At 37.5% G+C, this 14,862-nt stretch overlaps 1 protein-coding gene across 1 annotated transcript; it reads left to right on the top strand.

Moving 5' to 3' along the window:
- Window positions 1–692: 692 nt before the first annotated feature.
- Window positions 693–7,325, top strand: G6PC2 (glucose-6-phosphatase catalytic subunit 2). Its single transcript, XM_004004624.4, has 5 exons — window positions 693–910; window positions 1,484–1,593; window positions 3,530–3,641; window positions 5,604–5,719; window positions 6,814–7,325. The coding sequence occupies exons 1-5, from the start codon at window positions 693–695 to the stop codon at window positions 7,323–7,325; spliced, it is 1,068 nt and encodes a 355-aa protein (XP_004004673.2).
- The last annotated feature ends 7,537 nt before the right edge of the window (window positions 7,326–14,862 follow it).

Below are 14,862 nucleotides of genomic sequence, written 5' to 3'. Positions count from 1 at the left end.
ACTACTCAGTAATCTCCATATCTGCTTTCTGGCCTCACAGTCGAAAAATAACACATTTCCTTCCAGATTTCATATACTCCATGTATTTTCTTCTCTGTTCCACATCTCTCATATTATTCTCTTTGCTGATAAGGAAATACCAAAATATTTCTAACATCTGCAATCAGAAAATACTGTCATATCATATAAATTTTTCATGCCTAGATATTTACTCATCTGTTTTCCTGAAAGACCCAATAAAATAGTCAAAGAGCCACAGTCTATTTTAAATTAAAATGCATTGCTTTAAGGGCTATTTGACATGCAGTAATTATTTACATAGTCTTCTAGTGAAGCACAGAAATTGCTAATGTCTCTGCCCTTGAAGGAAATGAACCGTACAAAAATTTCGAGCAAACATGATCCAACTGTTCACACAAAAGACAGACTGCATAAGAAATGCATTGTGTCTCTACCCAAATTTCCCCTCGACTTGCCACAGATCAGCATGTACTTCACCTCTTTTAGCATCAATTAAAATCATAAAGCAGATGAACTTTTCAGCAGAGGATAGACATGCCCTCTCCACAGATGGTCAGTATCACATGTCACAGTAATGGCTGGACACGCCGAGAGAGTAACGTATAAAAATGGTAGAACTCAGAGCACTTCAGCTCCACTCACTCTGTGTTTAGAACTGCCTCTCTTTCAAGATGGATTTCCTTCATAGGAATGGAGTGCTCGCTATTCAGCATTTGCAGAAGGACTACCGAGCTTACTACAGTTTTCTAAATTTTATGTCCAGTGTTGGAGATCCCCGGAATATCTTTGCCATTTATTTTCCACTTTGGTTTCAACTTAATCAGACAGTTGGAACTAAGATGATATGGGTAGCAGTCATTGGGGATTGGTTCAATCTTATTTTTAAATGGTAAGCCTTCTGTTTTGTTTCATTCTTCATAAAGCTTCTTCTTAAATTTGTAGCTTTGGCTTAATGATCACATTTCAGATGTGTATAATTTTACTTGGAAAATCTTTCAAACATACCGGTTAACTTGAAACACCTATTCGTAAACAGAACTTACAAAAAAGCATAGGAGTCTATACTTTATCTGACTTAGAAGTAAATTCCAAAAGCCTATAACAAATATGGTATGATAAACCAAGAAGTGAGTTAAACAAATTGCACCATAATGAAAAGATTAATAATTCCAAGGACCACTTTGATATTTTCAGTCTAAGTATCCAAAGCACCAAAAGACTTCCCTTGCAGGGGAAAAAGTCCCTGTTTTTATTGGAAACTAGGATGCCAAAACTCCGTGTGACTCATCCTCTATAATGAGAGACAGAGCAGAACTTAAATTCTTTCAAAGTCTCTCAATAATGAGCTTTCCTCATCAACAGTCTGCTTGAGTCATTTTTATAGGAGAGAATAGCTAGTCTCCAATTAAGTAACAACTGTGTGTTTAAACATACATGCATATTTATATTTCTTTAAATACAGGATATTATTTGGTCATCGGCCTTACTGGTGGGTCCAAGAAACTCAGATTTACCCAAATCATTCAAGTCCATGCCTTGAACAGTTCCCCACTACATGTGAAACAGGTCCAGGTAAGCTATTAAAGCAGCCTCAGGTTTCTAAAGATATTCCAACAGATAGCCATTGTACATGATTATCACCTAATGACTGTACAATATCATAGAGGGTTTTAAAGAAAACAGCATGGGTGAGGATGCTAAAAGTTCATAAACAAAAATTGCTAGTGAAAAGGGTAAAACTTATTTATGAGTAAGAAAATTTCATTTTTTAAAATTTTGTAAAAGGATAAGTTAAGAAAATATTCCCCAAATGATTTTATTCCTGACATTTTTTTTTTTTTGGAAGAAGGTCATGGTTTGATATAGAAACAAACAAAAGACAATTAACTAGAACACATTTTTTAAAAACTATATTAAAATATTGGAAATGCTGATTTATCTGCTGCTGTGCACCTTTCAAAGTTATTATAGATCTTCTGAGAATCACATAAATGAGACAATAGACAGGGTTTCTGTAAGAAAGGTAAGGACTTCCTGGTATTACTATTGCCTGCCGAAATTCTCTCTAATCGTAGGGTTATTTCTTCCCACTTTGCTTTTTCTCTTGTGTATACAGTGTATAAGTAGACTTCTTGGTCCACTCTCTCATAAGTAAGATTTTGTATGAGTATAAAATCTTTACTATGATAATTGAGTTTAAGATTATAAAAATTTTAAATATATATATAAAAGGTAAATTGCATATTGTTTTAATTTGTAAGATTGTGTTATATTGTACCTCCACACAGTTTGTTACATAGCATAAAATTCTTGGCACTTGACATCCTGAGACTAACCTTGAATACAGCGAATGTGTAAGTTCCTAATAAGTTTTTGGATTTTTTTTTTTTTTTTGGCTACCAAAAAAGTAGGCATCCATCTGTTAAAATATTATATAACAGTACTATATAGTACTATACTATTAGTTATTTAATATCTGACTCCTCCAATAGACTGTGCATTCCATCATGTCAGGGACAGTATGTATTTTATCTTTGTGAAAACAATGCAAGATGGATGGATGGATGGTAGTATTTGGGACAATTGAAATACTACTTTGGTTTATCCCAGAACTTCCCAGCACACGCTCTGTCTTATGAGACATTTTCTGGAAGAGAAGAAAAAAAATACTACATCTTACATTCACTCCTTGAAGTTTCCAACACATGAAACATACAAAAAGCCCTGACAATTTCTGTTTAAGAAATCGATCTGAAAGAAAGAGATCCATAAATCATAGATCTGTCTTTATTTAACTTGGTGTTTTTCAAAGAGACTGATGTTTAAGCTCAGTGAATCTCCACTTGGTAAAAACTCAAGGAGTACATCAAAACAAAGTGATTTTTTTTAAAAAAAAGATCTAGCGACATGGGAAAGACATTCTGGGAGTAGAAAGGCTTCCTGTCTGCAGATTTATTCTGGCAGGATTGATGCCACTTTGTAGCTTCCCTTTTCCTTTTAATGACAAAGACTCCTAGCGCAGCAACCAGTCACAAGATGGGCATAGGGGTAGCTAGTACATAGCAGTTAGTTGGGAAATCAGACACAGCAGTGATAGCTTTAAGATGTTTGACTTTTCAGCCCAAGGAAAATAAGCTGATTCAAGATTCAATCCGAGTACTTCAATTTTGTCATCAGTTAAAAACAATTGCATATGAAGAATGACTAAGGATGTGGCAGATTTTTTGATGCAACAGCCTGAGTTCCTAATTAGACTTGAACATTTTGATTTCTGGACTTCAACAAACTTGAATAACCTGGGGACATTTTTTGAAATAGTATGTGACTCAATTTTGATTCAATTTTCTTTGTTTCTACCCATTACTAAACATTACGTATAGAGTATGTCCTATGGCTTTTTTCTGAGCTATTTGTAAAATTCATGGCTAGTATGCTATTCTATTGTCCACTTCTGATGGTTGTACTCTATTAACCACCTTTCCAATGGACTGCCACTTTCTTGTTGCAGGAAGCCCATCTGGCCATGCGATGGGTTCGTCATGTATCTGGTATGTCATGGTGACAGCAGCCCTGAGCCACACCGTCAGTCAGATGGATAGGTCTTTCATCACTCTGCACAGGTCAGCTTTGCTCCAATCTCTGTGGCACTGGAACATGACAGTTTTAAACACAGAAAGTCTTTTTAAAAATTCAGTTTAGTGCATTTTTAGTTATTGAAATGTGCTTATTCAATTCTATCATAGCCAATATAGCAAAATGAATAGAAGATTAATATTCTGCTTTAAGATAATACCCTAATTAGCTCACAATGATTACCACATTACAGGGTTGGAAATGTTTAATTGATTAATGACTTTTTAAGTGTGCCTTTGGGGTTCCCATAATACTATACTCACTTCAGTAGTTCATAAATAAGTCATCTAAAATTATATAAGGAAGTATTTTTGCAATTTTTGAGAAGCCTCATTCCCCTCTAATGCATTGGTTACTTTAGTATAATTATGCTTTCTTCTTTGAATAACTAATGATTTTGACATAAATAACTTACAGTCTAGCTTTAAATATTATGCAATCTTTTAATTAAAAACATCCAGAAGCAAACTTAAATTCTAATGTTAGTAGATTTAATGTTAGTAGATTCATAACATTCTGAAAGGCTTAGACCTTTAAATTATTTAAAATTTTTATACTTTTTCCTTCTTTTCTTCCCTGATATACTTTAACTATCATTAAAATAATTTTGAGCATCACTTTAATCATAAATCATTAGGCAGTCTGAGATAAAATTCTCCAGGTAATTGCATAAAAGATACTATAAAATACACCATTACATGGAAGTTCTCTATAATAAAGAATTTCCAAGGTCCATCTCATATTCCACTTTTTAGAGTAATATTGGGTAATATACAAAACAAATAACCAAAGGAATTTGGGCATCTTTAAAGTTTATCCTAATGAGACTGTGACCTGTATGCCTTAAGGTATTCATTATCCAATCCAAAACAACAATGGTAAAAACATGTAATTTTTAAAAATTAGCATTTTCTATCCATAAACAATTTTTCAAAGTAAGAATCTAGATAAGCCCTACCTTTTCTCTGTAGTTCATTTTCTCCTCCAGTTCTCAAACCTGGAAAATTATTTCTTTCTTCTAAAAAGAAATTCTCGCTTCTTCTTTGATTCTTATAACTGCCTCATTTCGTTGATCCATCAAAATGTACTGAGTGCCCACACCTTGCCTAAATATTACCACATCCTTGTTGATCCTTCTTCCATGTGCATAATCCCTGCTTACTTTCCCTTTGAAAGTCTTGTTTCTCTCTATTCCTTAACTTTTCAATATCCAAAATTTAGTCCAGTTATCAGGGACAAATCATTCAGAACCATCAAGGATTCCTAGAACTCATTGCTAATATTTTTTATTAAAATGATGAAGATTTCTTGGACTTAAATATTTTTATAAGTTTTCTGCATACTACTGCTTCTAATTCAACATATATAACCCATAGGTCACTTTCTGTTTCTTATTTTCTACGTGTCAAAAACCAAAGAACCAGGACTCTTGAGAGCTTGAGAGTCTTGAAATTAAACCCAATGAAAACTTGCCCTTGATGGAATGCCTGTGTGCTTTTCATCAGATTGGCAGCTGCCTCTTCTGTGAGTTTTCTTCAAGCAGAGAGACATTGAGAGAGGAAAGAGGAAGCACATATGACAGGGAGTAAAAATATATATAATTTATTCTAGATCACTGTAGATATTAATAATTCCCTCAAACTTGAATTTCCCTTCATTAGAATAATTATCAGGATGCCAAGTTGGTTTCTTTTTGCAGCATTTATTAAAGTTTCACAATATAGCCTAGCACTGGTTCAGTTTAATGCATCGATAAATATAGAAACATCTGTTAAAACATTTGAAATCCTATGGAGTGCAAAAAAAAATTGAAAGACCCTCTAGAATTATATTACATCACAGCTAGAAGATTCCTCTATGAAGGATCATCTGGTGTCAACCCCTCACCCATTTTTATGAGTGATATGATTCCTTTGCTTTTTATGCTTTTCTCTATTTTTCCATCGTAGACTGACTTGGTCATTTCTTTGGAGTCTTTTTTGGTTGATTCAAATCAGTGTCTGCATCTCCAGAGTATTCATAGCAACACATTTTCCTCATCAAGTTATTCTTGGAGTAATTGGTGGTAAATATGATCACTTATCTTTTATTGTATCATTGAAAGCTTTAGTGTCCTTTGTTTTATGTTGTCAGATTCTCCCTGCTAATTGATTTCCCCAAACTCAGGTAATTCTATCAAGCCACTGATACTTAATGCTGCCCTAGGAGCTTAAGTGGTTCTTCCTATCTCTCAAATTCTCCATACAGGCAATGGCACATTCTCACTCAAAAGTATAAGTGCATAACCTCTTGGTGACACGGTTGGGCTTCTCTAAAGTGTGACTAGTGCTGAGTCCAACTCCTGAACCACCACGAAGGACAGTTTGCTTGTGTCTTGGTTTGGGAGACTTAATAATGGCCTTCCAACCTGCACACCATGTTACTCTCTTGGAAACACCTGCAGTGATTATTACCTAACTGTGGACTTCATTCAGCAGCTGCTTTGTATTTCTACCAGCATTCTCAATGATCGAGTTTCTGCCTTTCAACTCCACATATCTTTCAAAGGCTGTCTACATGAACTGGCTGTGGCAACTGAAATATTAATTGCAAGCACCTAGATCAGTTCTTCAGAGAAGGCAATGGCAACCCACTCCAGTACTCTTGCCTGGAAAATCCCATGGGCGGAGGAGCCTGGTAGGCTGCAGTCCATGGGGTCGCTAGGAGTCGGACATGACTGAGCAACTTCACTTTCACTTTTCACTTTCATGCATTGGAGAAGGAAATGGCAACCCACTCCAGTGTTCTTGCCTGGAGAATCCCAGGGACGGTGGAACCTGGTGGGCTGCCGTCTCTGGGTCGCACAGAGTTGGACACAACTGAAGGGACTTAGCAGCAGCGGCGGCAGATCAGTGCTCTGCCTATAAAGTGGGTTGTCACTCAGTGCCCTGGACTCCTGAAAGATCCCCCCTGTGCTAATGTGGATGGGTAAAAGACCATGGGAAAAGTGAGATTTCAGTTACTGCCTTAAAAAACAGGCTTTGGAAAATGGATGGAACCTAGGTTTCTATAGCCCTTTATCATTGAAAACTGTGGCTAAATTCTTTAATGCAGAGAGGAATGATTCCTGAGAGTCTCAAAGGCACACAGTTCTGTTCAGCGTTGCTTTCCAATCCCCAGGCGTCCTGGTAGCGGAGGTCTTTGAATACACTCCAGGTATCCAAACAGCCAGCCTGAGCACATACCTGAAGACCAACCTGTTCCTCTTCCTGTTTGCACTTGGCTTTTACCTACTTCTCAGACTTCTTGACATTGACCTGCTGTGGTCTGTGCCCATAGCCAAGAAGTGGTGCGCCAACCCCGACTGGATCCACATTGACACCACACCTTTTGCCGGACTTGTGAGAAACCTCGGAGTCCTCTTTGGCTTGGGCTTTGCAATTAACTCGGAGATGTTCCTCAGGAGCTGTCGAGGAGAAAACGGCTACAGGCTCAGCTTCCGGCTGCTCTGTACCCTGGCCTCGTTGACCACCCTGCAGCTCTACCATTTCATCAAGATCCCCACTGACACCGAGTATTTGTTTTACGTGCTGTCTTTCTGTAAAAGTGCGTCCATCCCACTGACTGTGGTTGCCCTGATTCCCTACTGTATTCATATGTTAATGAAACCAAGTGCAAAAAAGCTTAATTAGAATTGTATGGAGGGCTAACGCCTGTGGCCCCAGGATGAGGCTACCCCATCTTCACAGAGGACCAACAGGGCAGAGAGAAACTGGAGGCTTCCAGTTAGGGGTCACAAATCGCAGCCACAAGACCCAGTCCATTCACATATATGTTTAGTTTGGCCTTCAGAGTTACCTGTGTCCCCCCGTCTTTTAGAGTGTATGTTAGTCAACCATTCCTGTTTGACTTTTTGTGACCTCCAGGGATGGTAGCCTGCTAGGCTCCTCTGTCCATGGAATTCTTTAGGCAAGAATACTGGAGTAGGTAGCCATTCCCTTCTCCAGGGGATCTTCCCCACCTAGGGTTTGAACCCTGGAACTCCTGCATTGCAGGCAGATTCTTTACCCCTGAGCCCCCAGAGAAGCCCTAATTTTAGATTAGCTGCCAATATTTTAAAACCAGGATATTTGACATAAAAGTTTGAATTTCTGTATTTTCCTGAGTAATCTGACTGTGTGGTCACAGAGGGCCTGCATTCCCACCTGGAGACAATCCACTGTAGCTGACTGTCACCAGAAGGAGACAGGCACTCTGCATGCTGTCGCTGTTTTCAGTACCTCAGAGAACCACCAGCATCAGAAAACTTCATCATCTTAAAGTCAGGTTGCTTCTGGCTCCTGTGGGCATTTTAATGGCAGTCAGATCTGATCCCCTCAGTGATTAGATAAGGAAATGGAGGTTTATTCAGGTGAAAAAACTCACTGTTATCCCACCACCATCAGAACATTAGAACCCAATCTTCTGACACATATTTACATGACACTGTATTTTGTTTCTTCAGGAGGTAAAAATCTATAGGAATGAATGCTTTTACATAGGTTCTATGATGTTTGCCATGTAAGTCGGTAACTTTTCCAGAAATGACCTTAAAATATCATATCCTGTTTGACTATATCAGGTATGCTGAGTACGGATGGGGCCAGCAGTAGCTCTAGTTATGGTTACATATCCACAGGGAAGAAAATAGGCTGGGTTACTTTCTGGACTTGAATCTCTTCTTAACTCTTGGCCTCTGTTTTATGGTAGTGTTTTCCAACATTTTAATAAACTCTTCTGAAGACTCTCTGCTTAGAACATTATTTACTCCACCCCAAAGGTTTATCTCTTCATTATGTCCTCCTTATATGTTATTTTTAGGAGCTAATCTTTCAAAACCAGGGAAATTGAGTGCCCTCCTGTAGGTCATGCTCTAACCCAGGAAAATTGTGAAATGCTTATATTTATTAGTTGAGTTCTGCATATACTGATCTGTGATGAAAATATACAGCTTTACTTTAGAAAGTTATTATTGGTGGAGTGCTAACATACTAAGAGTTTTTCAGTAAATTTCTTTCCCCTTCATTGGACCTAGTAATTCTAAACTTTAAGTTGATAACTATTTCATTTCAATCAAGTACATTCTGAATCAGATTTTGCTACATATTGTAGTGACCTGTGATCTGCCACAATGCTTTATGTAACTCTTCTGAAGAATACCAATATATGAATTATTTTAGATATTATATTAAATAATCCATAAATATGTATGAAAACACCAGTTCTAGCAAGTGCTATTTGACAAAATATTAGTTGAGGCTAACAAAACCTCTCAAAATCAAAGTAATTATTCGTCCCTTTCCAAGTGTACTAAGTATAAGCTGTTACTTTTACAAAACACAATTTGTGATAGCTTTTGTTTAAAAAGGTAACTGAACTTGGTTTCGGAGGTTGAGTGATTCCTAAGCAAGAAGGTAAGGATGATGAATGATTATGTTAAGAATGAAATTTTTCTCAAGTCAATGGGGGCTTTGGGTGAAAGAGAGCAATATAATACTGAAGATGTTGCCCCTTGTTCATTAGTTCAATCCCTGCCACCTCTCCCCACTCTTGGTCAGTAGAAAGTCACACCAATCCTTTAATCCTTCATGAAGCACAGGTTCAATCCCTGGGTCAGTAAGATTCCCTGGAGAAGGAATTGGGAACCGACTCCAATATTCTTGCCTGGAGAATCTCATGGGCAGAGGAGCCTGGCAGACTGCAGTTCATGGGTAGCACAGAGTCAGACACGACTGAAGTGCCTAAGCATACATGCCTCATTACATACACCTCTGCACATGTCAGAGATCTCACTCCTGTCTGAGAGCCCTTTATCAAAGTTTCACTCGAAATAGTAATGTTTGTTTTGAAGAATCACCCATCCCGACACAGCATCAGCCTGCCGTCACCAAGGCCTGAGGAAAGTGGGATGCTGCTACCCAGTGGGATTCTGCTACAATGTTTGACTCCACCATAAATCCCTTCTTGATTCTCACAGAGATGTTCTCTTCAGTTACCACATTGCAAGTCCTGTCTGTGGGGTGATGCATGATCCTCAGAAGGGGAATAGGATGAGGTATGGGCTCATTTTCTATAATTAATCCCCAACAACTCAAACCCCATCTGCCATAAAGTCCTAAAGTCCCCATGTGATAAAATTCCCCTCTTTGCTCTAGTTGAAGTCTCCTGGAGGGATTCATATGGTGGCGAGCTGCTTTTGCAAATTGAAACTGCTTAGACAGCTAGAGGAAGAGCTTTTCACTGCCTTGGAGAAAATGCCTGCCTTTAATCCTGATGGAAAAGACTCTACTGGTTCCAAATTATTTGCCAAAAGTAAGGGAAATTGAGCTCATTTGACTTACTGTAACTTAACCATATATTCAAAATGTCTACATAGCTACATATTCAGAAGAAAAGTGTCAATATGAGTTTTCAAGATGAGAAATCTAGACAGGGGACTTGAGAAACTGTCTAATCAAGCATACATTTGAAAGGAATGCAAATTAATTTATTATTGCTGAAACTAGCTACCAAGAAGAGTGTCGAATCTCTTTCCTTTGACAACCCATTGAAAGGATATCTGCCTCATAGTGTTAAGTTGGTACATTCTCTATGCCTATTTCAGTATAACAGAAGGATGATTTTTAAAATTCTTATAAGATGCCCTTGAAGCTCAAAGTTGTATCTCTCAATGCTTTATATTTATTCACACCTTGTAAATAAATTTGGTGCATACAAAAAAAAAAAAAAAACACCTTGGTATAAGAGAAAGTCAAAAGACTTGTTTTTTAAGAAGTTATTCATTTCTTAAGGATATGAAGTCTGTATATTCCATATTCCAACACTTCAATTGAACTTTATACAATGGAAATGTTCTGTGCCTGTGCTGTCCAATGTTGTAGCCACTAGCCATGTATGGCTATTAAAATGCATTTCATTACTTTCTTGAAATGCAGCTAACACAACTGAGGAATTGCATTTTTAAATTTTATTTATTTTTAGTTAAAGTTAAATAGTTGTGTGCATCTGTAGCTACTGAATTGGATAGCACAGATCAAATCACACAATGCTTTTCCCTGAAAAAAAAAGATTTGTTTTCTCTTTTTATTTTTTAATTGAAGGATAGTTGCTTTACAGAATTTTGTTGTTCTCTGTCAAACCTCAGCATGAATCAGCCATAGATATAAATATATCCTCTCCCTTTTGAACCTCCCTCCCATCTCCCTCCCCAACCCATTCCTCTAGGTTGATAGAAGGCCCCTGTTTGAGTTTCCTGAGCCAAACAGCAAATTCCCATTGGCTATCTATTTTATATGTGGTAATGTAAGTTTCCATGTTACTCATTCCATACATCTTACCCTTTCCTCCCCTCTCCCCATGTCCATAAGTCTATTCTCTATGTCTGTTTCTCCATTGCTGCCCTAGAAATAAGTTCTTCAGCACCATTCTTCTAGATTCCATATATATGTGTTAGAATATGATATTTACCTTTCTCTTTCTCACTCACTTCATTCTGTATAATAGGTTCTAGGTTCATCCACCTCATCAGAACTGACTCAAAGGCATTCCTTTTTTTGGCCTAGTAATATTCCATTGTGTATATATGTATCACAATTTCTTTATCCATTCATCTGTCGATGGACATCTAGGTTGCTTCCATGTTCTAGCTATTGTAAATAGTGCTGCAATGAACAATGGGATACATGTGTCCTTTTCAATTTTGGTTTCCTCAGGGTATACTCATAGGAATGGGATTGCTGGGTCATATGGTGGTTTTATTCCTAGTTTTTTAAGGAATCTCCATACCATCTTCCATAGTGGCTGTATCAATTTACATTCCCACCAACAGTGCAAGAGTGTTCCCTTTTCTCCACATCCTCTCCAGCATTTATTGTTTGTAGACATTTTGATGATGGCTATTCTGACTGGTGTGAGGTGATATCTCATTTTGGTTTTGATTTGCCTTTCTCTAATAATGAGTGAGGTTGAGTATCTTTTCATGTGTTTGTTAGCCATCTGTATGTCTTCTTTGGAGAAATGTCTGTTCAGGTCTTTTCCCCATTTTTTGATGGGTTGTTTGTTTTCCTGGCATTGAGTTGTATGAACTGCTTGTGTATTTTGGAAATTAATCCTTTGTCAGTTGTTTCATTTGCTATTATTTTCTCCCAGTCCGAGGGTTGTCTTTTCACCTTGCTTATAGTTTCCTTTGCTGTGAAAACGCTTTTAAGTTTAATCAGGTCCCACTTATTTACTTTTGTTTTTATTTCTGTTGCTCTAAGAGGTAGCTCATAGGGGATCTTGCTTTGATTTATGTCATTGAGAGTTCTGCCTATGTTTTCCTCTAAGAGTTTTGTAGTTTCTGGTCTTACATTTAGGTCTTTAATCCATTCTGAGTTTATCTTTGTGTATGGTGTTGGGAAGTGTTCTAATTTCATTCTTTTACATGTAGCTGTCCAATTTTCCCAGCACCATTTATTGAAGAGGCTGTCTTTGCCCCATTGTATGTTCCTTGCCTCCTTTGTCAAAAATAAGGTACCCATAGGTGCATGGGTTTATTTCTGGGCTTTCTATCTTGTTCCATTTGTCTATATTTCTGTTTTTGTGCCAGTACCATACTGTCTTGATGACTGTAGCTTTGTAGTATAATCTGAAATCAGGGAGGTTGATTCCTCTAGCTCCATTCTTCTTTCTCAGGACTACTTTGGCTATTCGGGGTCTTTTGTGTTTCCATATGAATTGTGAAATTTTTTTGTTCTAGTTCTGTGAAAGATGCCATTGGTAATTTGACAGGGATCGCAATGAATCTGTAGATTGCATTTGGTAGTATAGTCATTTTCAAATATTGATTCTTCCTACCCAGGAACATGGAATATCTCTCCATCTGTTTATGTCATCTTTGATTTCTTTCATTAGTGTCTTATAATTTTCTGTGTACAGTTCTTTTGTCTCCTTAGGTAAGTTTATTCCTAGATATTTAATTTTTTTTGTTGCAATGGTGAATGGGATTCATTCCTTAACTTTTCTTTCTGATTTTTCATTGTTAGTGTATAGAAATGCAAGTGATTTCTATGTATTGATTGTGTATCCTGCAACTTTGCTAAATTCACTGATTAGCTCTAATAATTTTCTGATACTATCTTTAGGATTTTCTATGTACAGTGTTATGTCATCTGCAAACAGTGAGAGCTTTACTTCTTCTTTTCCAATTTGGATTCCTTTCATTTCTTTTTCTTCTCTGATTGCTGTATCTAGGACTTCCAAAACTATGCTGAATATTAGTGGTGAAAGTGGACACACTTGTCTTGTTCCTGATGTCAGGGGGAATGCTTTCAGTTTTTTGCCATTGAGAATAATGTTTGCTGTATGCTTATCATATATGGCCTTTACTATGTTGAGGTAAGTTCCTTCTATGCCCATTTTTGAAAGAGTTTTAGTTATAAATGGGTGCTGAATTTTGTCAGAGGCTTTTTCTGCATCTATTGGGATTATCATATGATTTTTATCTTTCAGTTTGTTAATATGGTGTATCACATTGATTGATTTGCATTTATTGAAGAATCCTTGCATTCTAGGAATAAACCCAACTTGATCATGGTGTATGAGCTTTTTGATATGTTGCTGAATTCTGTTTGCTAAAATTTTGTTGAGGATTTTTGCATCTATGTTCATCAGTGATATTGGTGTTCTTTTTTTGTGTTGTGTTTGTCTGGTTTTGGTACCAGGGTGATGGTAGCCTCATAGAATGAGTTTGGAAGTGTTCCTTCCTTTGCAATTTTTTGAGAGTTTTGAAGGATAGGCATTAGCTCTTCTCTAAATATTTGATAGAATTCTCCTGTGAAGTCAAAAATAGTTTTTTGTATTGTCACCTGTACCACATTCCTGTGAGACAGTGTGAATTGATATTAACTGCTTTGTTTCATGTAGAAAAATTTGCTGGTGGAACATGGACAAAGTATGTTTGTTCCAGTCTGGAGATTTGATTAGCTCACGGATGTTACTTTTCAGATGAAAAAAAAGAAAAATAGCTACTGTCAACAAGGTATAAAACATGCATGTGTATGCATGCTAAATTGCTTCAGTCATGTCTGACTCTTTGTGACCTCATGGATTGTAGCCCACCAGGCTCCTCTGTCTATGGGGATTCTTAAGGCAAGATACTGGAGTGGGTTGCCATGCCCTTCTCCAGGGCATCTTCCCAACCCAGGGGTCAAACCCACGTCTCTTAAGTCTCCTGCATTGTCAAGCAGGTTCTTTACCACCAGTGCCACCCGTGAAGCCCACAAAACATGCATGGTGATAAGTAAATCCCATTGTGATGTTTACACATTTGAAAGGAAATTTTAAAAAGCTAATAGTAAATTGCTGTGATTTTGAGGAAAATCCTCTGCAGATCTGAAAGTCTCTCTGTGGAGCTCTCTTGTCTTACTCTGTCCTATGGACTGGAACCACCTTGGTCTCCCAGGACTCCTAGCCCTGTTGCCTCAGACCAGAGAGTCTGGGTTTTTCCTCCCTCTGTGCCCCAGAAACCCTTGAAGGGTCACAAAGCTGAGTGGAGCTTTATCTAATATTCCTATGGATGAATGACTTCCTGTCCAAGTTTTCCTGCTTGGCTGGGTCTATCATACCTATACTCTGTATACCAGTTCTTCCGAGGATATTCAGAAACTGTTTCAAAAGAATCGCCAATGTCTAGTTGCACCTGACGATTTGGCCCTCATTGACTGACTGTCCAAGCCTCTCTGGAAATTGCAGCCTCCTGGAAAAATGGACCTCAAAGTTTCCAAGAAACTAAGGTAGTGTTCCTAATTTTCCTTCCCCTTACCTTTAATGCTTTCTGAGGCTGATTCCATACTGAAGGTAAAGCAGTGGTACTTCTTTTTTTTTAATCTTCATTTTGTTTTTTCTTTTAAAAAATGCTAATGAGAAGCCAGGTCTATAAGAAGCAATATTTCAGAAACTTCTGCCAAATGACAGCAACTCATTAGAAAACTCTAAGAAATATAAGTGCTTCCTTTTAGCTCTGCAGAGGACAAATGCAATTTATGTCAAATCTGAGGCTGATTTGGTGTGGAGTACTAATTACTATCTTTGCGATTCTTTGATGGTGATCACAGTGATGACCTGGAAGAAATCACATCTTGTTTCTTTTGGCAGCACAGAAGTGACTGCACTCAAAGAGGAAAGAAACTCAAAGATTGAGGTTATAAAGGT

The sequence above is a fragment of the Ovis aries genome, chromosome 2, assembly GCF_016772045.2.
Source record: "Ovis aries strain OAR_USU_Benz2616 breed Rambouillet chromosome 2, ARS-UI_Ramb_v3.0, whole genome shotgun sequence".
Taxonomy (NCBI): Eukaryota; Metazoa; Chordata; class Mammalia; order Artiodactyla; family Bovidae; genus Ovis; species Ovis aries.
The sequence above is the reverse complement of the archived record's forward strand: the minus strand, read 5'-3'. Positions and strand labels throughout refer to the sequence as shown.